This window comes from Pinus tabuliformis, chromosome 4_2, assembly GCF_031772625.1.
Source record: "Pinus tabuliformis cultivar Carrire ecotype Pingquan chromosome 4_2, CPIR1, whole genome shotgun sequence".
In the NCBI taxonomy this organism is placed as follows: Eukaryota; Viridiplantae; Streptophyta; class Pinopsida; order Pinales; family Pinaceae; genus Pinus; species Pinus tabuliformis.
The window spans coordinates 494,020,451-494,034,940 of record NC_142304.1 but is presented as its reverse complement, the minus strand read 5'-3'; the positions used below and the strand labels follow the sequence as shown (position 1 = coordinate 494,034,940).

Sequence of the window (14,490 nt, the reverse complement as noted above, 5' to 3'; positions counted from 1 at the left end):
CCACCCTCTCCAACGACCAAAACCTTCCCACGACTACCCTATGAAACCACCGTGAAAATTACCACCACCATGTAAATTACATAGACTCTGCCACTGCCCAGAATACCTAAAATTCCTTGACCTAGCCACTAGGTCCTTATGATGGAAACCCCTAAGACAGAAGCAAACCAGTTCTTGTGAAAAAAGATCTTACCGTTACTGCTCCTTATATAGAGGATGATGGATGGAATTTTGATGTAGACTTGATGCAGGGTACTCGTACTTCTTAAATCCCGATGTTCTTCCATAATTCCTCTGCTCATCGAAACAACCACAAGCATGTCCCACACCAGCTTCCCTCGCACAAACTGACCACCCCAGACCAAAAGGATTAATTGATCCTCACACTCCCCATTATTTCGCATGGTTTCATCTTGGTTGCGCCGACTACCGTGACTGGTATGAGGAGAAAATACCAAGGTTCCCATGCCTAAAATTCTCCAATGTCCAAGTGTAGTATGAGCCCAAGGACAGTAGCCACGCTGCATCATATGCCAAACGATAGGGGCGCCACGAGGCTAGGGGAAGGGCCACGGTAAATGAATGTCAATGGGACATGGACAAGGAGAGAAGGAATGAGGGGGATGGGGAGGTGGCAGCCAAGGTTGCCAAGGTTGATAATGAAGGAAGAAAAGGAGGATGAGGTGGAAGGGAGGGAGGCTAAGGGGGAGGGAAACGGAGGAGAGGCGGAAGGGAAGAAGGGGGGAGCAAGAGGGAAAAGGAGACAAGCTAGGGGAGGAGGGGCAATAAAACTCCAAACATTCCCTCTTATTATAATTCTTGATCCTTCCATAACTACATTGGGCTATCAATAGATTTTGATTCATAACAACCATTAGGGAATGATGACTGGTCCCATAATGCCATTCATCTTGCTGCTTTTCTCATTCATCCTAAAGGCCAAATTGGTTTGCTTGTCAGCTTCACTATTATTACCTCTTAGTATATGGAAAAACTTAGTAAATGAAGAGTATTATTACTATTATTTTAGCCTTAAAATTCCAACAATTTTTAGGCATGGCGTTAAAGATAAAATATTACGTCTCTAAAAAGACTTAAAATTCCATCAATGTTCAGCCATGACATCAAAGATAAAGAACAGATGCTAGACATTTTTTGTTTCTACCTCAGAAAGTGAGAGTTGAGTCGCTCTGCAACTAGAGGCTCTCAGAGGCGCTGGGATGAAGTCGGCTCTGCATCATTGGATGAACCCCACCTGACAGGGGTTTACAGGCCGTCCTACGGCCCTGTAAGCCCCTCCCCCACACGTACCTTCCCCGTACTCCATCTCTCGAGCTGCTAAAATTTTTTTACCTCCCGGTCCCTAATCCACTTTTACCCTAGCTCATCGGCTCCTGTTTTTTCACCCTAGGGTTTTTACCTGACAGCGCAAACAGCTTTGGAACGGAACCATCAGAGCACGGGGTCTTGGGCAGTCTCCACTGTTTTTTCTCCATACGACGAGAGCGACCTGCGAGCCGGCACTAACAAAACGGTCCCCCGAGGTCGGTGCCGACGGTTACCAGCTCACGAGGCAACCAACAAGCGGTTACATTTCTCTCGAGGAAGGTTTGCAGCTGTCGACATGGACACAGAGGAGCTGGATTATTCGGATTCCCCGCTGGCGGAGTCCTCCATCTGGCGCACAACGTTTTCCTCTTCAGGGGGTCTGCACAGTGGCAACTTGTCTGCGAGCTTTGAGCACCCATCCCCGTCCCGTTTTGATCCGCCTATTCCCACCTCCCTTTACCCTGGAGAACCTTCCTCTTGGAATACGTTTGCTGTCCCCTCCCCGGCTTCGCTTGGCTTCCTCTCGGACTGCCTCCAGTCCTCTCCGATAGGCAACGCTTCCCTTATGCCGGAGATACCCCCCATCCCCCCTCTCCCTGTAAACCCTCCGGTGATCCCAACAAACCCGGTGGTAAACCCTCCCCTGGCGACATCAAACCCTACCCCGGCCCTTACTGCTCCATCAGGCAGTTACCACGCGATTCCCCCCCTCCCTGAAGCCATCCCCGCTCTGGGGTCAAACCCACTCCCCCCCCCCCTAATCCTCCCCCGACGGGCTCAAGAGCACCTTCCAACCAGGACCGTATGTCCTCACGTCCCTCCAAAAAACAGCGCTGCTTCAAATCCACGGCTGAGGACGCCTTCCTGAGGTTGGAAGAGGACATTCAGTGGGAAGACGCCATGGATATGGCAGACCGGGTACTGGTGGGAAGGATCCGCGGCAGGCATGCATCGGCGGAGAAAATCAAGCAATGGGCCTCAGAGATCTGGGGTCAATACCTCGTGGAGATCCCATCGGTACAGACATTCGTGCGAGGATGGTTTGCTCTCAGATTTGCTAGGGCGGACCACACGAGCTGGGTTCTCTCATCTTTTTGGCACTTTGAAAAAGCCCCGGTTCTGCTCAAACGGTGGACGCCCCTCTTTGATCCTGAGACGGAGTTGCTGGGCATTGGGCCGATCTGGGTCAGACTGCCGGGCCTGCCCCTTCAATACTGGTCCGACGCCATCTTCAGAAGAATTGGGAACACGCTTGGTACTTTCATGGAAACAGACAAGTCCTACATCTCGACGGGTGCATTGGCCTATGCCAGAATTCTAGTGCACATGGATACCAGGGGAGGAGTGCCAGCAAACATTACTATTCAGTGGAAATCGACCACAAGGACGCAGAAGCTAGACTACGAGGGCATTCCCTATCGATGCAGGAGATGCCACCAGGTGGGGCATCTCTATAAGGACTGTCCTCTTCTCCAGAAGACTCAGCAGGCAACTACAGGAGAAGATCGGCCCATATCGGGAGGCCACACTGATCCACCGGCAGCAGAGGCACCAAGAGCGGACCACATTATTACATCCGACACGGTGGAAGCGCCTCCAGCATCACGCCGAAAGAAGGCTGCATCAAACTCTAATCGGCCACCTTCTCCTCCTCTGACCCGATCACGAGCAGCAAAGGGAGCGGTCTTCTCGTCGGGTATGTCCTCTTCTTTGCTTTCCTCTGCATCTCTCTCTGTGTCTTTGAATTTATCAGCATCTGGTTGTCCCCCCCCCCATCAGGGTCCCCCCTCCCTCCTCCCCGTCTGCACAGGACTTGGTCAAGATGGACCGGCCTCCTCCCCACCCTCCCCGGTCACATTATGTGACCTGCCAAATCCCTAAGCCATCAGGCTTACCCTACTCCTCATCGGATCCCACTATCCCCCTCTCCCCCTTCCCTTCGCCCTCTCCCTCGGTTAACTCTGCTCCGAGATACCCCACCCGCTCGACAACCAAGCTGAAAGCTCCGGACTCTATTGGACTGCCGCTGGACAATCTTATCCTCTCTCCTAAACAGAGTCGTGGTCGTCCTTCCTCTATGACAATTGCACAGAAACAAGCGGAGGATGAGATCCTCCTGGGAAAACAGAACACTATTCCATGGGCCCTTAGAGCGCAGGATGGCCCTCCCCACCCCCCTCCATGAAAATTTTGTCCTTCAACTGCAGAGGGTTGGCCAGCCCGGAAAAAAAATCGGCCCTGAAGCGCCTTTTACTATCTAACCCGGTGGACATAATTTTTTTACAAGAAACCTTGTGCAACGCTGACTCTGTGACCATTGATGTCTTGGGCCGCTCTGGAGGAATAGCAATCGGCCTCAAGGACAAATCTATCCTGCTAAAGAATATCTGGGGTGGCGGAGGGTATTTAGGGGCAGACATCTTCTCAAAAGAAATGGAGGAAAACTATAGAATCATCAATGTCTACGGCCCATGCTTGAACAGAGAAAATTACTGGAACAAGCTTTTCAACTCCCCTCTTCTACAAGCGGATAATATTATACTGGGGGGAGACTTAAACTTCTCCATGGGATTCTCTGAATCATGGGGACATCAGGCTCAAATTGACCCCCTCTCTGACTTTTTTGGGCAATTGCTTGAGGAACACCACTGGATTGATCTCCCTTCAGCAAAAGTCCAATTCACTTGGAAGAACAACCGAACAGGGGATCAAAGTTTAGCCAGGAGGCTAGATCGTTTCATCATCAAGGAAGGGCTATGCAATCTCCACCCCAGATCTCGGCAGTGGGTGGGAAGTGGGGGGATCTCAGACCACAGACCCATCCTCCTGGAGATGGGGTCTAGACACCAGACTCAAAAGGCCCCCTTTAAATTTAACTCCACCTGGCTCAGGGACCCCAGTTATATCAAACTCATTACAGACTACTGGAAGGCACATCCGATCCCTGAGAATGCAGACCCAGCTACTGCTTTTGTTAAAAACCTCTCAGAGCTCAAAGGGATCTCAAGAGAATGGGCAAAATTGAAGAGAATTCAGGATGATCACACTCTTTCACTGGCTGAACAAGCTATAGAAGCACTTGAATCTGACTCAGATGGAACTTATATGACCACAGACCAGAAGTCCAGTTATGAAAGTCTCATCAAAAGGAGAACACAGGTCCTCAGAGACAGGGAAGACTCTTGGAGACTTAGAAGTAGAGCCATCTGGCTAAAAGAGGGGGATGAGAACACAAAGTTCTACCATCGTTTTGCAAATGGTCGGAAGGCGATCAACACCATTTGGGAGCTCAAAGATGATCAAGGACATCAAGTCAGTAAACCTGGGGAACTTGCCTACCTGGCCTCAACTCACTTCAGGAACATTTACAAAGCACCAGAGCAAGCAAGTCTACTGGAGATAATGAGAGTGGCAGAACTCTTCCCCAGATTTGTGGATGATGAAGCTGCAGAGGATCTCACTAAAGACATCTCATTGGAGGAGCTGGAAGCCACAATAAAAGGATTCCAAAAAGACAAAAGCCCGGGACCTGACGGCTGGACCATTGAGTTCTACTTAGCCTTCTTTGAACTGATAGGCCAGGATCTCCTCAAAGCCATAAACCACTGTAGCCTCTCCGGTTCTGTCCCTCCTAGCATTAAGACAACTTTCATTGCCCTCATCCCGAAATCTGATAAGCCGGAATCCTTTAATGACTTTAGGCCTATCTCGCTCTGTAACTGTTTGTACAAGATTTTAGCAAAAATCTTAGCAAACAGGTTGAAGCCCATTCTCTCGGACAATATATCCTCTGAACAATTTGCTTTCCTCCACCATCGTCAAATCCATGAAGCTATTGGCACTGCTCAGGAGCTTCTCCACTCGATGCAGAGTAAGAAGCTGAAAGGTATGATTCTCAAAGTAGACCTCTCAAAAGCTTTTGACAGGGTTAATCTACTCTATATCCGAATGCTCCTCACTCACCTGGGCTTCCCTTACCCTTTCATCAAAAGACTCATGAGCTGCATATCTGATATCCCGTTCAGTGTCCTCCTTAATGGATCCCCCACCCCTTTTTTCACTGCTGAAAGGGGCCTCAGACAGGGATGTCCCCTTTCGCCCCTCCTTTTCCTCCTCATTATGGAAGGGCTAAGTAGGCTGATTGCTTCGGAACACAGGAGAGGCCGTTTAAAAGGTATCAAAATAGCGGACAACTGCACACTCACACATCTCTTGTTTGTGGATGATGTACTCATTTTTTTGAATGGAAGCATGGCTGACTCATCCACTCTTCAGCACATCTTTGAACTCTTCCAGAAAGCCACAGGTATGGTTATAAATGTTCAGAAGTCCACTATTACTGCGCTCGGCTGCAATCCACAGGAAATCATTTACACTAAAAATCGCTTCCCCTTTCAATTTCATCCCATGGAGGAAGGGCTGAAGTATTTGGGCTTCCGAGTGAAACATGGAGGATACAAGATCGCAGACTGGATTTGGCTAATTACAAAGGTGGAGAAGAGAATTAATGTATGGTACAACAGATATCTTTCACGGGCTGGAAGACTTACTCTTATTAAAGCAGTGCTGGAAGCTACACCGGTGTACTGGATGTCACTGGCATGGATACCAAGGGGGATATTAGCCAGGCTTCAAAAAATCTGCTGCAATTTCCTTTGGAAAGGAAACAAACCGGGAAATCTCTTCGCCTGGGTTAAATGGGACTCAATTGCAAGGCCCAAACAATGGGGAGGTTGGGGAATAAAGAGACTAGATTTATTTGCAAATGCTCTGGCAGCAAAGCTGGAATGACAGCTTCTTACATCTCACAGTCTTTGGAACAAGGTGGTAAAGGAGAAATATATTGCCCCAGAGAGCATATACAGCTGGATCAGTAGGGATCACAGAGGTACCGGAAGACACTCCATCATCTGGAAAGTTGTCCTAAATTCTCTACCCCTGATCCGGGAAGGTCTCACCTGGAGAATCCATCAAGTCAATTCAGTCCGCATAGGCATAGATCCCTGGATAGGATGCGGCAACATGCATAGACTATCTGGACAGCTCATAGCCTACCTACAGGAACAAGGGGTCACACACATTACTCATATTGCTGATCAGGAAAACACATGTTTTCTTCACCAGGCTTGGAAATTAGCAGCAGACCTCCTCATCCCGGATCATTGGAGACAAGAGTGGGAATCTTACACTGAGGCACTCAAACAAGCTCACATTAGAATCTCGGAGGCGGAAGATGAGATTGTTTGGGCTCAAGAAAAGAGTGGTTTATACTCTCCAAAAGAAGGATACATGTACCTCATGCGCTCTTATCAACCAGAAAGTATACAAAATTGGTGGAGGACCATATGGCATTTAAAGGCTGCTCCTAGAACAAGATTACTTATGTGGGCAATCCTGTTCAACAAAATCCCTACTGGCGCAAATTTAAAAAAATGTTCCTATCATGGGCCTTTCTGGTGTCATTTATGCAGAAGGAACGATGAAGACACAGAGCATCTATTTCTCACTTGCCCAGTGGTACAGGAACAATGGACTCTCCTTTCTGCTCGTTCTCCCACCCTCCAGATATGGCAGGGCCCCACTATCCTTGATGCATGGAAATGCTGGCTGGAAAAGCATTCGGGAAAAGACAAAAACATCCCCCTCCTCATGTGCTGGTCCATATGGACAGCAAGGAACAGAGCCATATTTGAACAAAAGCTTCCACACCGGCCTTCCATTCTGACCCATATCTTTGCAGATCTTTCTCTTATCCCGGCTGATCCTCCTCAGGCTCCTCCTAGAACCATCACCCCGGAACTCATTGATAAATCCATCCCATGGGCCTATTTTGATGGCTCAGCCCAAGAGGAGGGTTGTGGAGGGGGAGCCCTCCTCTTCCTCAGGGACGCCCATTACTTCATGTTACAAATTCCTCTTGGTCGGGGGACAAACAACTATGCTGAGCTCACTACTGCAAAACACATTATCTTTTTTGCACTTGAAAAAGGATGCACTCATCTACAATTGTTTGGGGATTCACAGATTGTCTGCAATTGGCTCAACAGAAAATCAATTTGTAATGCATACTCTTTAAGACATATTCTGGAAGAGGCCCTCAGACTAACAGAAGCTCTTGAAAAATTTGAATGTCGCCATATTTACAGGGAGCGCAACGTTCGGGCGGACCACCTGTCCAAGCAAGCAGCACAGAGGCAGGAAGCGGACTGGCTAATTCAGGAGGAGCTGGATGGGACCTTCTTTCAGCACTACCACAGACCCTTTGTCGAACAACAAGCACAAAGGGATCCACAACAATGAAAGGGGTTCCAACATAACACTGTTATTTTTGGTTTTTTCTATGCTTGAAAATACATACTCTGTAAATATATGTTTGCACCGCCTCGGGGCGAAAAACAGTTTGTTCTTACCATAACAGTTTTTTTTGGGATAGCAAGACATAGACTTGCTGTATAAAATATTTTGAATGTAAAACGACATGGAAGACGCACACTCCCTGTGTGGTGACAATAACACAGGGAAAAGAATGATCTCTCTTCTTCTTTTTTTTGATCGGTTCAGTACTAGAACAAACGTCAAAATTTCATTTTGATAGTTTTGATTGGCACACAGCCACAATATGCATATGCTCAGCATCTACAGAATGTAATTTCTCTTTACTTAATAGAAATTACGACTTTTTCTACGGGAAAAAAAAATGACATCAAAGATAAAATAATTATAATTGTTTTCAACCACATCATTAAAGATTAAATATCATGACTCAGAAAAACATTAAAATTTTAACATTTTTTCAATCATGGAACTAAAGCCAAATATCATAACTACAAAAAACCTTAAGTTTTCAACATATTTCAACCATGGCATTATGAAAAAATTATATAACTAAAAAAAACTTCAAAAATAAACACCTAAATGAAAGAGTAATTCTACCAAGAATAATTTATTTTTTAATGCTAAAAGTATAGCTCTTTTAAAATCCTAGCCTAAGTCTCCCGGATGCGGGTGGTTTTAATGCGTAACAGGTCAATGGCTCGTCACAAGGGCATGTGTCAGCCCGGACGAGCCACATATGCCAGGACTGGGATTCATTTAAGCACGGAGGCGATGGTTTATCTGCGCGACTTTAGACGAGTCCTTTCGGCATTTACTGCTCTTCTTGTTAGTGGGAAAATGGCGTTACAAAGCCATGGTATCTCTGTCATTCTCCCGCAGTTTAGCATAAGGTTTGGGTGCTCGGAGGTTGTGTTGGCTCACTCTCTGGTTCTGAGGGAGGTTGCAAGGGGGTATTCCTGCTCTTTGAACAATTCGGGGATGTATGGCATCTCTGTCATTCTCCCGCAGTTTGGCATAATGTTTGGGTGCTCGGAGGTGGTGTTGGCTCACTCTCTGGTTCTGAGGGCCGTTGCGAGGGGGTATTCCTGCTCTTTGAACAATTCGGGGATGCAGCGTGAGCGCCAAAGGATGATAAGCAGGCGCGGAAGCTCCAGAGGTCGGGCTTCGTCTCAGAGGCAAGCTCCTTCCCCCTCCTCCTCAATTGAGGTTTCTTCCGACCGCAGACGCTCCAGGGGACGGGCAGTTGACCGAGGTAGAGCAGCGGAACACCGAGAAATTATGGAATGTGGGCACTCTGCGCATCCCATGGTGAGATATCGTAATCCATGTACTCTGTCAAATTCAACTTTTTTTGTTACGGTTTTGGTGGAGCATTGCAGCAATCCTGGTGGTCAAGAAGATGCTCTACAGGCAAGCCCTCCTCAGATTCCTGGGTAGGCTCCCACAGTAGACATGCAAGTTCCTGCCATAGATATGCTGTGCCCCGTCCACGAAAGCTTCTCCCCAGATCCTGGGGCAGGCCCAAGTGAACCTGCGCAGCGAAACACTCTCCCCGAACCGGACATCCCCAAGCAATTCAGATGCAAAACGGAGGAAGATCCGCACACCACTGATGATTTTTAGTTCGCTCTGCAGTTCGCCACAGGTCTCTGAGAAAGGAATTTTTTCACTGTCTGCTCTCACCGCTATCTTATATGTGTCAGGTCTTTATCCTTATGTATTTCTGTCCTTATCTGTTACAGTGACGGATATCCATATTTGTTCCAGTCTTTATGTGTTTCAGTTCCGGCTAATCATGTATGTTCAGTGTCGGTCTCATGTACTGTCGATATGGTTCAGTGTCGGTCTTATGTAATTTTGGAGATGATTATTCCTGAGCATTCTGTCATTCTCTCGAAAGGAAACACAGGGCTACGGCTCTGTTGTAACACTAATGATGTAAATTTTGCCTTTTTTGTAATATAATAGATTAGTCTGATTGAGAAAAAAAAAAAAATCCTAGCCTAAGTCAACTTACATATTGCAACTAAAATAAAAAAATCAACCATCAAATTGACATGCAGTAGAAGCAAACTCGACCCATTCAATGAATTCTTAAAAATCAATGATGAAATTGACACACTATGGAGGTGGACTTTATCCAATATAACAAAAATTTTAAAATTAACTATCAAATTGACACATCATGAGGTTGGATTGCTAGTTAAAAATCAACACGGCCCTGCAAAAACAAAAAAAATAAAAATAAATAAATAAATAAACAAATAAACAAAACAAAACAAAAACAAAAACACAAAAAAAGCAAAAATTAAAAGATTGAAAAAAATTAAAATTAAAAATAATAACAAGTAAATAAAAAATAAAAAGATTAAAAAAACAGAAGAAGAAGAAAAAAAAAGTAAAAATTGTTGAAAATGCAACAAGATGATGGAGCTTAGTGGAAAGGAGTCGCCTTCACTAAGTGGGCCTGCAGGCTATTTTTGGCGCAAAGTCTATTTTTAGACTATGTCTATTTTTAAACATATGGATCATGGTCTATGAGTTGCAGGATGTTATTTGTGGATGATTGGTCATGTTGGTAAAAATAGATGGACTTCTATTTTTAGATATATGGGCAGGTTTCTATTTTTGGATTGTCAGGCTAAAAATAGAACAGTCAAATATTATTGTCTCATAATAATATTTGGACTATAAACTTATCTTATCATCTTGGAGCACTTCAGTTTGAGCTACAGATGTGGCACATGCAACTGTCAGAAGGAAATACGCTTTTCTTATGGGTCAGTTGAGCTATCGCATGCAGGACTTCAGTTAGAACTCATGTGGTTGAGTTTCGGTGGAGTTGATTGTAGAGTTGATGGAGTTGTGTTCAGTTTGACTTGGTTGAACTAGTTGTATTTTAGTCTAACTAAATAATACACTAGTGATGAGTTGTGTGAATTAAATATTAATTAATTCACTAATTATTAACTCATAAAGCAACTGAAGAATACATCAGTTAACTCAGTGCATGTACAGTTCAGTGGTGACAGGTGTTAGAGGTTGAGATTGTTATCAGTTGTGACTATAGTTGTGCATGAGATCTTGCACAATCAATGGGATTGAGTTATGCCAATGAGGACTACGCAGTGTGGGCCAATACCAAGGCAATTGTAGCTTGTGCTCACGTGATTTTCACTTTGCATTGTGCAGTGGAGACAGGCAAAGCAGTGGAGGAGATTTGAACCCGTGACTTGTTCGGATCTGAGCTAGTTTTGTGTGTAACAGGTGGAGATAGTACTGAGTACTTGTGAGGAGTATTGTACTATGTATTGTTACATGTTCTCAATCATTATAATACATAGATAGTGTGGGGTTTTCAGCTGTATGCTTTCCCTGGGTTACATATTGTGTTAATGTGTGCATGCGATTGATGTTTCATTGTTTTTGATGCTGCTAAATTGATGATCAACATAGAGGAGGTTATGTATTATGCATGTATTCCGCAATAGTGTATAATCGGGATAATCTCTGTGAATAAGTGTTTATTATTCAAAATTTCTACATGGTATCAGAGTTGTTGATCATCAGATCTACTATTCAGAAAGTGTTTACAATTTATTTCTTCAGGCAGAGTCTGTAATCGGGCCAGGTAGCCTCTGGATTCATCCTTCTTTTGGAAGGTGAGATATCTGGTAAAATCCCATACAGTCAATCTCTGTACGAGAAATACTTTGTTCTCAAGAATTCTAGATCAGAGGCTGTTGAGTTTGGAGCTGGTGGAATTCGAATTTGCAGCAGTGTTTTCTTGGTATCAACGTGGCAATGTCTTTCAACGGATTGGGATTGGAGTATGCTCTTGAGGGCAGCTCGAATTATATTGCATGGAAAGACAGGATGGAGGCGGTGTTAGATGATAATGGGTTGAAGGAGTTCATAGAGGCTGAGGTCCCAAAGCCTACTAATACTGCTCAAGTTGATGCTTGGCAAAAGAAGATAGCAAAGTGTCGAAGGATTCTGTTGGAGGGCGTGAAGGATCACATTGTGTCCAGCCTGCATGGAAACGCTTCTCCATACTTGATGTGGAAAGCGTTGGCAGATCTATTCTAAAGTAAGAGCAACCAGAGGAAGTTGGCGCTCAAGGATAAACTCATAAACATTAAGTGTGAGAATGGAGACAATATGCCCAAGTATCTCACGAAGTTCACCCAATGCCGGGATGAGCTGGGAAGTGTGGGGGTGACTTTCGATGATGAGGACTTGGTGAGCTTGGCTCTCCTTGGTCTTCCGAAGAGTTGGCATTCCTATCAAGACTCTGTCAATGGTCGGGAGAAATTGCTAGGATGGGAGAGACTTTGGTCAGATCTTGTGCAAGAGGAAATCAGACGGAGCACCAGAGACAGTTCTTCATCCATGCATGATGAGGAGAATTGTGCCTTAGCGAGTAAGGCGAAGAAGGGAAAGGAAAAGGTTTCTCTTTCCGAATCCAGTTCTTCCAATGATGGGAAGAAGGTTGACAAGTCGAAGGTGAGATTCTTTCGTTGTCATGAGTTGGGCCATTATGCTACTAATTGCCCAAAGAAGAAGTCCAAGAAGGGATCCCGGGAAGGATCTGAAGGTGAGGCACTTGCTTCACAGTTTGAGTTGGATTTCACACTCTTCGCATGCATGGTTTCATCCATGATGGGAAGTGGTTGGTTTCTTGACAGTGGAGCTTCTTTCCACATGACCGGTGACAAAAGTTTGTTCAGTACTTTGGAGGAGAAAGATCTCCAAATACTCATAACGATGGGTAATGATGAGAAGTATAATGTCTCAGGTGTAGGCACGGTTATTTTTCAGAGGGAGCATGGAGCTCGCCTTACCTTGACTGATGTCAAGTATGTACGAAGACTAAAGAGAAACTTGGTGTCGATCGTGATGCTGGAAGACGGAGGCTATGATGTAGTCTTTAGTAAGGGAAAGGTTTTCCTTAGACACATCATCACTAGACAGGTGACGCAGATTGGTTCACGGGTCAAGAACCTGTATGCTCTTGAGGTTCAATATGCATGCAAAGCCTTGAGCAACGAGGCAACCGATGGAGACTTGGTGGTTGAGAGGGAGCGTTTATTACCACTCAACATGCAGAGCCAGAAGAAGTCTCAGACGATTGTGGAGGAGCCACGATTGGTGCAGCAGCTTCAGGAGGTTGTGGAGCAGCCACAACAAGGGAAGCTGAGAGGAGATCGAGGAGAGACATCTACTCATGTAGAGACCTCCAGTAGGGGGAAAATTCGATCCAGGTGGGCTGAGGGATCGCAAGCAGCCATACCTCCAGGTAGGAGGTGGGGTGATGTGGATTGATTGTCCCAAGGAGGAGGGGAAGGATCCTTGAGGTACCCAACCTCTTGGATGAGACCTTGCTACGGGAGCCCCGATGTGGAGTAGCAGGCACTGACTGATTGGGTAGAGACAGATGTGGATGGAGCGGCATAGAGAGCGGCAGTGTAGGGAATCCCAGGACAGCGCATAACTAGTAGGTTGCAGCAATGCAAGAGGCACAAGTGTTTTGCACAGTGCTAGGTGGCACAGAGAGGTGTGCAATGGTGCGAGATGCATGGAGATGTTGCAGTAGCGCAGATGTCAAAGAGGGATCACTTGTCAGTAGCAGGGAGAGCTTCAGCATCAGAGTATGTTCCTAGCCCAACAGAGTGGTCAGGTGGGAGTGCTTTTTGTTCCAAGTGTTGTTGGAGCAAGTGGACCGGGCAAATGTGTTGCATGCAGAACATTCGAGAGGCATGATAGGGGTTGCAGATAATCCATATCTTGTTGAGAGGGAGTGTTGAAAATGCAGCAAGATGATGGAGCTTAGTGGAAAGGAGTCGCCTTCACTAAGTGGGCCCGCAGGCTATTTTTGGCGCAAAGTCTATTTTTAGACTATGTCTATTTTTAGACATATGGATCATGGTCTATGAGTTGCAGGATGCTATTTGTGGATGATTGGTCATGTTGGTAAAAATAGATGGACTTCTATTTTTAGACATATAGGCAGGTTTCTATTTTTAGACTGCCAGGCTAAAAATAGAACAGTCAAATATTATTGTCTCATGATAATATTTGGACTATAAACTTTATCTTATCCTCTTGGAGCACTTAGTTTGAGCTACAGATGTGGCACATGCAGCTATCAGAAGGAAATACGCTTTTCTTATGGGTCAGTTGAGCTATTGCATCTAGGACTTCAGTTAGAACTCATGTGGTTGAGTTTCGGTGGAGTTGATTGTGGAGTTGATGGAGTTGTGTTCAGTTTGACTTGGTTGAACTAGTTGTATTTTAGTCTAACTAAAGAATACACTAGTGATGAGTTGTGTGAATTAAATATTAGTTAATTCACTAATTATTAACTCATAAAGCAACTGAAGAATACATCAGTTAACTCAGTGCATGTACAGTTCAGTGGAGATAGGTGTTAGAGGTTGAGATTGCTATCAGTTGTGACTATAGTTGTGCACGAGATCTTGCACAATCAATGGGATTGAGTTATGCCAATGAGGACTGCGCAGTGTGGGCCAATACCAAGGCAATTGTAGCTTGTGCTCACGTGATTTTCACTTTGCATTGTGCAGTGGAGGCAGGCAAAGCAGTGGAGGAGATTTGAACCTGTGACTCGTTCGGATCTGAGCTAGTTTTGTGTGTAACAGGTGGAGATAGGACTGAGTACTTGTGAGAAGTATTGTATTATGTATTGTTACATGTTCTCAATCATTATAATACACAGATAGTGTGGGGTTTTCAGCTGTATGCTTTCCCCGAATTACACACTGTGTTAATGTGTGCATGCGATTGATGTTTCATTGTTTTTGA

General features: G+C 45.3%; 1 protein-coding gene across 1 annotated transcript; it reads left to right on the top strand.

Annotated features, from left to right (window-relative positions):
* The first annotated feature begins 2,133 nt into the window (after positions 1 to 2,133).
* On the top strand, positions 2,134 to 6,120 carry LOC149170143 (uncharacterized). The gene is made up of 3 exons (XM_089425459.1): positions 2,134 to 3,025; positions 3,617 to 5,087; positions 5,487 to 6,120. The coding sequence occupies exons 1-3, from the start codon at positions 2,134 to 2,136 to the stop codon at positions 6,118 to 6,120; spliced, it is 2,997 nt and encodes a 998-aa protein (XP_089281585.1).
* Positions 6,121 to 14,490: the final 8,370 nt, after the last annotated feature.